We start from the raw sequence: 12,036 nt of genomic DNA, 5'->3' as shown, positions 1-12,036 counted from the left end.
AGAGCTGCAGAGATTGTAGTGTTGTATAAAGTTGCAGCGGCATCTGCATCATGTAGAAATGCAATGTCTGTGAGGGGGAGAAGGGACTGAGAAAGGGCGTGTAAATCAATGTGTTTGATATTTCTGCGAGGGTATGAAAATTTGTGGAGGGGGGGTTGCATACTTGGAGAAGAGAGGGAAGAGAATGTGAGTAGGTTGTGGTCAGACAGGGGGAGAGGTGAGTTAGAGAGGTTAGATAGGGAACAGAGGCGAGTGAAGATGAGGTCCAGCGTGTGGCCATCTTTGTGAGTAGCTGCATGGCCATAGACATGGCCCAATGTCACCTGCGGGGGGCGTCACATCTCAATTGGCGTAACTGCAGGATTACACGGACCCCTGGGCTCTCCCACCGATCACAATAATTATTTATATAGCGCCAACATATTCCGCAGTGCTGTACAATTCAAGATGCACAGCGCCACCCACAGTGTAGTGGCCATACCAGGTATTGCAGATCAGCTCCTACAACTCACTAGGGGCCGAGTTGCCGTTTTTGGCACTTGGTGTTGGACCCCTTGGATCATCAATATCAAAACCCTTTAATGTTGCCCTCCAACATCTTGTGTATTAAAGGGGTTTAAATTGATGACCTCCTCCTTCATCAGTATCCTAATGGTGGGGGTCCAACACTCCTTTCAGTCGCCTCTGTACACTCCTCCATACTTTTAGCCCGGTGCTGATGTCTCCAGATCCGGGCACCTTCCCTAAATGAAGTATATTAAGAATTTGGATACTTTTCTATCTTATACCCCACTAAAGAGGATTTTTCGGAGCCGAACACCCCCCTTTATAAGACATCTGGGACAAAGCATGCTCGGCTTCCGCTCCATCATTGTCTATGGGACTGCTAGAAATAAGGGAGCGCTGTACTCTGCTTTCTCCAGCAGTCCTATAGACAATGAATGGAGTATGCTGGGCCTCCGCTCCATCATGGTCTATGGGACTGCTAGAAATAAGGGTGAGCGCTGTACTCAGCTTTCTCCAGCAGTCCTATAGACAATGAATGGAGTATGCTGGGCCTCCGCTCCTTCATGGTCTATGGGACTGCTAGAAATAAGGGTGAGCGCTGTACTCTGCTTTCTCCAGCAGTCCTATAGACAATGAATGGAGTATGCTGGGCCTCCGCTCCTTCATGGTCTATGGGACTGCTAGAAATAAGGGTGAGCGCTGTACTCGGCTTTCTCCAGCAGTCCTATAGACAATGAATGGAGTATGCTGGGCCTCCGCTCCTTCATGGTCTATGGGACTGCTAGAAATAAGGGTGAGCGCTGTACTCAGCTTTCTCCAGCAGTCCTATAGACAATGAATGGAGTATGCTGGGCCTCCGCTCCTTCATGGTCTATGGTACTGCTAGAAATAAGGGTGAGCGCTGTACTCGGCTTTCTCCAGCAGTCCTATAGACAATGAATGGAGTATGCTGGGCCTCCGCTCCTTCATGGTCTATGGGACTGCTAGAAATAAGGGTGAGCGCTGTACTCAGCTTTCTCCAGCAGTCCTATAGACAATGAATGGAGTATGCTGGGCCTCCGCTCCTTCATGGTCTATGGTACTGCTAGAAATAAGGGTGAGCGCTGTACTCAGCTTTCTCCAGCAGTCCTATAGACAATGAATGGAGTATGCTGGGCCTCCGCTCCTTCATGGTCTATGGGACTGCTAGAAATAAGGGTGAGCGCTGTACTCAGCTTTCTCCAGCAGTCCTATAGACAATGAATGGAGTATGCTGGGCCTCCGCTCCATCATGGTCTATGGGACTGCTAGAAATAAGGGAGCGCGTTGTACTTTCTCCAGCAGTCCCATAGACAATGAACCTGGTGCGGGGTCTGAGAGCCGCACTGTCATGGCCGCCCCGCACCAGGGATAACACAGGGTTACAGATTTGCTTGGTTTTGCGACCGGGAAGAATATTCTCAATTCTCCCCCAATAAATGAGAAATGTTTCCAGACGTCTTCTATTTGTCTGTCACACCGGTCAGCTTTACAGGCGTCTTCTAAGGTGAGCGTTTGCATTTCTACATTTGCGCACTGATCACATGACCCCTGACGTCACGACGTGATTGGCCTCGTCCCTCCATCTTTATTTAGCGTCATTTAGCTGTTAGTAGAGCGCTGCCGGCCGCCGGGGAGCGGATTCCTGGTAACGGCTTCTGTCTTGGGAGTTTCCCGTCTTCACTCGCCGTAAGGTCCTGAAAGTAAATGAAGAATATTTAAAGGGGTTGTCCACCTCTGGGGACGATTATTATTTCTTACCTAAATATATTTATTTGCAATTGGGTTTTATTAAAAATGTTGGATTTTACAAATCTCTTTTGCGCACTCCACAGTCAGCTCTGATGCTACAAAGTCAATCTGAGTGAGCTCACTGACCGATCCTCAGTTAACTCCTTCTGTAGCCAACACAGAGGCTATTCAGGGAAAGGTGTTAATGAAGCCCAATGACAAAAATGTCTAATCTCAACTGTATACATTTATATATAGTTGTGTGCACGCTGTATAAGGGGCAGGTCCGGTCCTGACTCGCAGGCGGAGGCTTACCTTTACAAGGGCCGGGTTGGCGTGAATTGGACCCAGCTTTGTGGTTCTGGACAGCGTCCCGATCTTGCTGAGGATGGCGCTTGAGACGTCTTGTCTTGGCACCAGTCCCAGATCTCCTATGCAATAATGAGGGACTACACCGGGGCCCTTTAAGAAAGGGGAGCCTGTCTGCCTATAGGGGAATCACACATAGTGTCAGCACTTATACGTAGGCTGCACCCACACAACCTTATTTATCGCCCCCCTCTCCCAACCCCGAGGGTCGACTCCCCCCCCCACCCCTCCCCCCCCGAGGGTCTCACCACCCCCCCTTCCTCCCGAGGGTCTCACCCTCACCCAACCAGGGTTTGTCGCTGGTGTTGCAAAGGAGTCCCTTTAAGAAAATGGGGCTCAGTTACACTTCCTGACCAGTTCCGGGCTGGGATCTAGTGCGGTTACCTCCCTTCGAGGGATGGATTAGAGCCCCACAAGTCAGACCCCCATTGATGATATATCCTGCCTGTCCTCTTTATAGAGGTAAAGGGGTTCCCTCATATTTTTTGTTATAGGGTTATTCCCAGAATCACAAATTATCCCCATCCATAGGTGGATCACGTGCTGAGACCCCCAATGATCCTGGGACTGGTTATTGAGAACCATTAAAGTGAGGTTCTTGAGAGGCACACCATGGACAGAGCATGCTCGACCTCCGCTCCATCATTGTCTATGGTACTGCCAGATATAGGGGAGCGCTCTGATCGGCTTTCTCCAGCAGTCCCATAGACAATGGACGGAGGATGTTCAGCCTCCATTCCATCATTGTCTATTGGGACTCCTAGATATAGGGAAGTGCTATGCTCAGCTTTTTTTCCCAACAGTCCCATAGACACTGAAAAGAGCATGCTCAACCTCCGCTCAATCCTTGTCTATAGGACTGCTAGAAATAGGGAAGAGTTGTGCTCTGCTTTCTCCAGAAGTCCCATAGACAATGAATAGAGCAGGGTCAGCCTCCGTGCCATCATTGACTATAGGTCTGCTAGAAATAGGGGAGCGCTGTCTCTGTCTCCAGCAGTCCTATAGACAATGAATGGAGTATGCTGGGCCTCCGCTCCATCATTGTCTATAGGACTGCTAGATATAGTGGAGCACTGTACGCTGCTTTCTCCAGCAGTCCCATAGACAATGGATGGAGCATGTTCAGCCTCGGCTCCATCACAGTCTATAGGACTGCTAGATATAGGGGAGCACTGTACGCTGCTTTCTCCAGCAGTCCTATAGACAATGGATGGAGCATGTTCAGCCTCGGCTCCATCACAGTCTATAGGACTGCTAGATATAGGGGAGCACTGTACGCCGCTTTCTCCAGCAGTCGTATAGACAATGAATGGAGCATGTTCAGCCTCGGCTCCATCACAGTCTATAGGACTGCTAGATATAGGGGAGCACTGTACGCTGCTTTCTCCAGCAGTCCCATAGACAATGAATGGAGCATACGCACCTTTTGTTCCTTTTAAGATGCGCCTGTTCTTATGGATTTGGAACCTCCATTTCTAAATCACTGGGGGTCCCAAAGGTAAGACCGCTCAGAGATCAGGGAAAGGTGATCACTTCCTATTCTGGCAATAACTATTTTAACGCATCCTCTTATGATTGGCCGATCACAGGGGGTCTCTCCGGTTAGTCGCCAGCGATTATCTGTGCTGAGGAAGGGTTTGATTTCCCTGCAGCGCCTCCACAGGTGACATGAAGCATTGCACGAGTAACACTTCCGTTATAGGGTGCCTACGTCGGCTGTGTCTCCTCCAGAGGGAGAGACGCACTTTTTGGCAGCACAACGCAGGGCCGCATGACTCGGTGGTGGTCTTCATGTACCTGTTGCCCTTGGGTGTCACATAATGGTCCCCATAGTCGGTGTCTAGGCTCTGGAAGTCCCGCAGCCCCGGCCCCAGCCCCAGGGCGGCCGCGCTGTCCAGCAGCAGCAGGAGGCTGTGCAGCACGTGGCTCCGTCTCTCCAGGGATCGATCTCGTCTTTCACCTTCCTCGTCCAGCGACTTCTCCTGTAAGGATAATGAAAAGGCGGACAAACCATGTGATGGGTCGCCGTCATCTCCCAGTGTGAACCCGGCCCTATACCGAGGCGTCGTACCATGAGCATGTCCTTCAGCGAAGACGCTGCCTGGCTCAGGACTTTCTCCACCGCCTGCCTCTTCTCCGCCTCGTCGTCTGCCTGCCGGCGGGCCGTGCTCGTCCCCTCCATCAGTCTTTGCACCTCTTCCTCCAGGGACGCCATCCTCTGCCTGGGGAGATGCAGACGCTGTTACCATCAATCATGTATTACTTGTGCCTCGAATGACGTCACTCCATGCACAATGTAACACATGACCCCAGGATCAGACTACACATGGCCTTTATTTGTAGTCTGTAACCATAGAGACACATAGGATGACATGAGCTGTGTGCAAGAGATACAAAACGCACTGCAAAACTCTGTAGCGCTGCGTCTCTGCAATCCTCGCTCTCCCCTTCTGCAGGGACGCGCTGTCGCTCACCGCTGCGGCCAGTCCTTCATGTCGGTGCCTCCTGTCCCTGCCTCCTGGGGCCTATGCGAGCAGCATAGGGCCTCAGGGAGTGCTCGCGCCACTCCCAGAAAGTGCCTCTCAGCCTATCACTGAGAGGCACTGGGTACTTGGGGCACTCTCCCACTAGGGGAGGTGCCTGGTCAATGCCCTAGTTTAGCTAGTGTCCAGTGTTTTGCCAGCTAGTTGTCAGGTCCCCTGTCCTGTCTGTTCCTCCTACCTGTCGGTGCTAGTGTCCCTGCCTGTCCATCCCGGCCGTGCCTCCATCCTCAGCTACCCCGGTGGCCCCTGCTATACCAGAGACTACCAGTCCAACCCAACCGTGCCTCCAGCTTCAGCCACTCCGGTGGCCTCTGCTATACCAGAGACTGTACCAGTCCAACCCAGACATGTCTTCAGCCTCAGCTACCCCGGTGGCCCCTGCTACAAAAGAGACTGCCTATCCATCACAGCCGTGCCTCCAGCCTCAGCAACCCCGGTGGTCCCTGCTATACCAGAGACTGTACCGGTCCAACCCAACTGTGCCTTCAGCTTCAGCCACCCCGGTGGTCCTAGCCTTGCTTGTGGCTCTACCTGTCCGCTCTAGCGTGCCATCTGCCCCTGCTATCCTCCTGGTCCTGTCTGCTCCTGAGTCCGCCCCTGGCCTGGGGGTCATCTGCCCCAGTCTTGGCCTTTACCCCACAAACCAGTAGGTCTGGGGTCTCCCTGTGGTCACCGCAGTGCCATCTTTGGCGGTGAGCGTGACACTCTCTGCTATTTTTGCATCTCACCTAAGTGCTTGTGCCTCCTCTAGCAAGGCCTGACGCTCCAGGTGCAGACGGTTCAGGTCCTCCTCCTTCTGCGCAGCCACGTCCAGCATCTCCTGCTGCTGCTGACATTGCTCTGTCAACATCCGGATCACCTGCCACACGGGTAGAACAGAAAAGCTCTTAAAGGGGTTGTCCACTGCTGGCCACTTCTGGTATTAGGAGGTAAAGGGCCTAGCCAGGGGCTAGGTGCAGATGCCATGTTATCAGTGCTGCTCACAAGTGAGCGGTGAAGGACAACCCCTTTAAATGGCTCCAGAAAAGTGATGTGATATATTACTGGGTTTTTAAAGGGATTTTCTATTTCCAAAAATTCTTGGTCCCGTGGCGCAAATCTCTATCCCTGGGTCCGGTATTGAATCTCCGGTGTCTGGTGTTGGCTGCAGCGTTGTCATAACGTCAATCAGTGAGCGCAGTGGCTCTGAGAGGGATCACTGATAGGATACCTATCAACATCAGCGCCGCAGCCAATACCAGACCCCGGGAGCAGCAGAGGAGGCTCAATACTGGACCCGGCCAATACCAGACCCCGGGAGCAGCAGAGGAGGCTCAATACTGGACCCGGCCAATACCAGACCCCGGGAGCAGCAGAGGAGCCTCAATACTGGACCCAGCCAATACCAGACACAGGGAGCAGCAGTGGAGGCTCAATACTGGACCCAGCCAATACCAGACACCGGGAGCAGCAGAGGAGGCTCAATACTGGACCCAGCCAATACCAGACACCGGGAGCAGCAGAGGAGGCTCAATACTGGACCCAGCCAATACCAGACATCGGGAGCAGCAGAGGAGGCTCAATACTGGACCCGGCCAATACCAGACCCCGGGAGCAGCAGAGGAGGCTCAATACTGGACCCGACCAATACCAGACACCGGGAGCAGCAGAGGAGGCTCAATACTGGACCCGGCCAATACCAGACCCCGGGAGCAGCAGAGGAGGCTCAATACTGGACCCGGCCAATACCAGACCCCGGGAGCAGCAGAGGAGCCTCAATACTGGACCCAGCCAATACCAGACACCGGGAGCAGCAGAGAAGGCTCAATACTGGACCCGGCCAATACCAGACCCCGGGAGCAGCAGAGGAGGCTCAATACTGGACCCAGCCAATACCAGACACCGGGAGCAGCAGAGGAGGCTCAATACTGGACCCGGCCAATACCAGACACCGGGAGCAGCAGTGGAGGCTCAATACTGGACCCAGCCAATACCAGACACCGGGAGCAGCAGAGGAGGCTCAATACTGGACCCAGCCAATACCAGACACCGGGAGCAGCAGTGGAGGCTCAATACTGGACCCAACCAATACCAGACCCCGGGAGCAGCAGAGGAGGCTCAATACTGGACCCGGCCAATACCAGACCCCGGGAGCAGCAGAGGAGGCTCAATACTGGACCCGGCCAATACCAGACCCCGGGAGCAGCAGAGGAGGCTCAATACTGGACCCAGCCAATACCAGACCCCGGGAGCAGCAGAGGAGGCTCAATACTGGACCCAGCCAATACCAGACACCGGGAGCAGCAGTGGAGGCTCAATACTGGACCCAACCAATACCAGACACCGGGAGCAGCAGAGGAGGCTCAATACTGGACCCGGCCAATACCAGACCCCGGGAGCAGCAGAGGAGCCTCAATACTGGACCCGGCCAATACCAGACCCCGGGAGCAGCAGAGGAGGCTCAATACTGGACCCGGCCAATACCAGACACCGGGAGCAGCAGTGGAGGCTCAATACTGGACCCAGCCAATACCAGACACCGGGAGCAGCAGAGGAGGCTCAATACTGGACCCGGCCAATGCCAGACCCCGGGAGCAGCAGAGGAGGTTCAATACTGGACCCAACCAATACCAGACACCGGGAGCAGCAGAGGAGGCTCAATACTGGACCCAGCCAATACCAGACCCCGGGAGCAGCAGAGGAGGCTCAATACTGGACCCGGCCAATACCAGACACCGGGAGCAGCAGAGGAGGCTCAATACTGGACCCAGCCAATACCAGACACCAGGAGCAGCAGAGGAGGCTCAATACTGGACCCGGCCAATACCAGACACCAGGAGCAGCAGAGGAGGCTCAATACTGGACCCGGCCAATACCAGACACCAGGAGCAGCAGAGGAGGCTCAATACTGGACCCGGCCAATGCCAGACACCGGGAGCAGCAGAGGAGGCTCAATACTGGACCCGGCCAATACCAGACCCCGGGAGCAGCAGAGGAGGCTCAATACTGGACCCAGCCAATACCAGACCCCGGGAGCAGCAGAGGAGGCTCAATACTGGACCCAGCCAATACCAGACACCGGGAGCAGCAGAGGAGGCTCAATACTGGACCCAGCCAATACCAGACACCGGGAGCAGCAGTGGAGGCTCAATACTGGACCCAACCAATACCAGACACCGGGAGCAGCAGAGGAGGCTCAATACTGGACCCGGCCAATACCAGACCCCGGGAGCAGCAGTGGAGGCTCAATACTGGACCCGGCCAATACCAGACACCGGGAACAGCAGAGGAGGCTCAATACTGGACCCGGCCAATACCAGACCCCGGGAGCAGCAGAGGAGGCTCAATACTGGACCCGGCCAATACCAGACCCCGGGAGCAGCAGTGGAGGCTCAATACTGGACCCAGCCAATACCAGACCCCGGGAGCAGCAGTGGAGGCTCAATACTGGACCCAGCCAATACCAGACACCGGGAGCAGCAGAGGAGGCTCAATACTGGACCCAGCCAATACCAGACACCAGGAGCAGCAGAGGAGGCTCAATACTGGACCCGGCCAATACCAGACACCAGGAGCAGCAGAGGAGGCTCAATACTGGACCCGGCCAATACCAGACAACAGGAGCAGCAGAGGAGGCTCAATACTGGACCCGGCCAATGCCAGACCCCGGGAGCAGCAGAGGAGGCTCAATACTGGACCCAGCCAATAACAGACCCCGGGAGCAGCAGAGGAGGCTCAATACTGGACCCAGCCAATACCAGACACCGGGAGCAGCAGCGGAGGCTCAATACTGGACCCAGCCAATACCAGACACCGGGAGCAGCAGCGGAGGCTCAATACTGGACCCAGCCAATACCAGACCCCGGGAGCAGCAGCGGAGGCTCAATACTGGACCCGGCCAATGCCAGACCCCGGGAGCAGCAGAGGAGGCTCAATACTGGACCCAGCCAATACCAGACCCCGGGAGCAGCAGCGGAGGCTCAATACTGGACCCAGCCAATACCAGACCCCGGGAGCAGCAGCGGAGGCTCAATACTGGACCCAGCCAATACCAGACCCCGGGAGCAGCAGCGGAGGCTCAATACTGGACCCAGCCAATACCAGACCCCGGGAGCAGCAGCGGAGGCTCAATACTGGACCCAGCCAATGCCAGACCCCGGGAGCAGCAGAGGAGGCTCAATACTGGACCCGGCCAATACCAGACCCCGGGAGCAGCAGCAGAGGCTCAATACTGGACCCAGCCAATACCAGACCCCGGGAGCAGCAGCGGAGGCTCAATACTGGACCCAGCCAATACCAGACCCCGGGAGCAGCAGCGGAGGCTCAATACTGGACCCAGCCAATACCAGACCCCGGGAGCAGCAGCGGAGGCTCAATACTGGACCCAGCCAATACCAGACACCGGGAGCAGCAGTGGAGGCTCAATACTGGACCCGGCCAATGCCAGACCCCGGGAGCAGCAGAGGAGGCTCAATACTGGACCCGGCCAATACCAGACCCCGGGAGCAGCAGCGGAGGCTCAATACTGGACCCAGCCAATACCAGACCCCGGGAGCAGCAGCGGAGGCTCAATACTGGACCCAGCCAATACCAGACCCCGGGAGCAGCAGCGGAGGCTCAATACTGGACCCAGCCAATACCAGACACCGGGAGCAGCAGCGGAGGCTCAATACTGGACCCAGCCAATACCAGACACCGGGAGCAGCAGAGGAGGCTCAATACTGGACCCGGCCAATACCAGACCCCGGGAGCAGCAGCGGAGGCTCAATACTGGACCCGGCCAATACCAGACCCCGGGAGCAGCAGAGGAGGCTCAATACTGGACCCAGCCAATACCAGACACCGGGAGCAGCAGTGGAGGCTCAATACTGGACCCAGCCAATACCAGACCCCGGGAGCAGCAGAGGAGGCTCAATACTGGACCCAGCCAATACCAGACACCGGGAGCAGCAGAGGAGGCTCAATACTGGACCCAGCCAATACCAGACACCGGGAGCAGCAGAGGAGGCTCAATACTGGACCCAGCCAATACCAGACACCGGGAGCAGCAGAGGAGGCTCAATACTGGACCCGGCCAATACCAGACCCCGGGAGCAGCAGAGGAGGCTCAATACTGGACCCGGCCAATACCAGACACCGGGAGCAGCAGAGGAGGCTCAATACTGGACCCAGCCAATACCAGACACCGGGAGCAGCAGAGGAGGCTCAATACTGGACCCGGCCAATACCAGACACCGGGAGCAGCAGAGGAGGCTCAATACTGGACCCAGCCAATACCAGACACCGGGAGCAGCAGAGGAGGCTCAATACTGGACCCGGCCAATACCAGACACCGGGAGCAGCAGAGGAGGCTCAATACTGGACCCAGCCAATACCAGACACCGGGAGCAGCAGAGGAGGCTCAATACTGGACCCGGCCAATACCAGACACCGGGAGCAGCAGAGGAGGCTCAATACTGGGCCCAGCCAATACCAGACACCGGGGGCAGCAGAGGAGGCTCAATACTGGACCCAGCCAATGCCAGACACCGGGAGCAGCAGAGGAGGCTCAATACTGGACCCGGCCAATACCAGACACCGGGAGCAGCAGAGGAGGCTCAATACTGGACCCGGCCAATACCAGACACCGGGAGCAGCAGAGGAGGCTCAATACTGGGCCCAGCCAATACCAGACACCGGGGGCAGCAGAGGAGGCTCATACTGGACCCAGCCAATGCCAGACACCGGGAGCAGCAGCGGAGGCTCAATACTGGACCCAGCCAATAGCAGACACCAGGAGCAGCAGAGGAGGCTCAATACTGGACCCAGCCAATGCCAGACACCGGGGGCAGCAGAGGAGGCTCAATACTGGACCCAGCCAATACCAGACACCAGGAGCAGCAGAGGAGGCTCAATACTGGACCCAGCCAATGCCAGACACCGGGGGCAGCAGAGGAGGCTCAATACTGGGCCCAGCCAATACCAGACACCGGGGGCAGCAGAGGAGGCTCAATACTGGACCCAGCCAATACCAGACACCGGGAGCAGCAGCGGAGGCTCAATACTGGACCCAGCCAATGCCAGACACCGGGAGCAGCAGAGGAGGCTCAATACTGGACCCAGCCAATGCCAGACACCGGGAGCAGCAGAGGAGGCTCAATACTGGACCCGGCCAATACCAGACCCCGGGAGCAGCAGAGGAGGCTCAATACTGGACCCGGCCAATACCAGACCCCGGGAGCAGCAGAGGAGGCTCAATACTGGACCCGGCCAATACCAGACACCGGGAGCAGCAGAGGAGGCTCAATACTGGACCCGGCCAATACCAGACACCGGGAGCAGCAGCGGAGGCTCAATACTGGACCCAGCCAATAGCAGACACCGGGAGCAGCAGAGGAGGCTCAATACTGGACCCAGCCAATGCCAGACACCGGGGGCAGCAGAGGAGGCTCAATACTGGACCCAGCCAATGCCAGACACCGGGGGCAGCAGAGGAGGCTCAATACTGGACCCAGCCAATGCCAGACACCGGGAGCAGCAGAGGAGGCTCAATACTGGACCCGGCCAATACCAGACACCGGGAGCAGCAGAGGAGGCTCAATACTGGACCCAGCCAATACCAGACACCGGGGGCAGCATAGGAGGCTCAATACTGGACCCGGCCAATACCAGACACCGGGAGCAGCAGAGGAGGCTCAATACTGGACCCGGCCAATACCAGACACCGGGAGCAGCAGAGGAGGCTCAATACTGGACCCAACCAATACCAGACACCGTGAGCAGCAGAGGAGGCTCAATACTGGACCCGGCCAATACCAAACACCGGGAGCAGCAGAGGAGGCTCAATACTGGACCCGGCCAATACCAGACATCGGGAGCAGCAGAGGAGGCTCAATACTGGACCCGGACA

At 56.3% G+C, this 12,036-nt stretch overlaps 1 protein-coding gene across 1 annotated transcript in view; it reads right to left on the bottom strand.

Moving 5' to 3' along the window:
* Nucleotides 1-65: 65 nt before the first annotated feature.
* The window catches only part of CFAP157 (cilia and flagella associated protein 157), a 111,911-nt gene continuing 99,940 nt past the window's right edge, over nucleotides 66-12,036 (bottom strand). The window contains exons 5-9 of the mRNA XM_075324720.1: nucleotides 5,897-6,027; nucleotides 4,697-4,847; nucleotides 4,423-4,607; nucleotides 2,572-2,743; nucleotides 66-2,222 (exon numbers count right to left, since the gene is read on the bottom strand). Coding sequence (XP_075180835.1) covers nucleotides 2,124-2,222; nucleotides 2,572-2,743; nucleotides 4,423-4,607; nucleotides 4,697-4,847; nucleotides 5,897-6,027 — 738 coding nt within the window. The 3' untranslated portion in view covers nucleotides 66-2,123. The remainder of the gene's footprint in view (nucleotides 2,223-2,571; nucleotides 2,744-4,422; nucleotides 4,608-4,696; nucleotides 4,848-5,896; nucleotides 6,028-12,036) is intronic.

Source organism: Anomaloglossus baeobatrachus, chromosome 9 (assembly GCF_048569485.1).
Source record: "Anomaloglossus baeobatrachus isolate aAnoBae1 chromosome 9, aAnoBae1.hap1, whole genome shotgun sequence".
Lineage (NCBI taxonomy): Eukaryota > Metazoa > Chordata > Amphibia > Anura > Aromobatidae > Anomaloglossus > Anomaloglossus baeobatrachus.
This window is presented reverse-complemented; position numbering and strand designations above follow the sequence as displayed.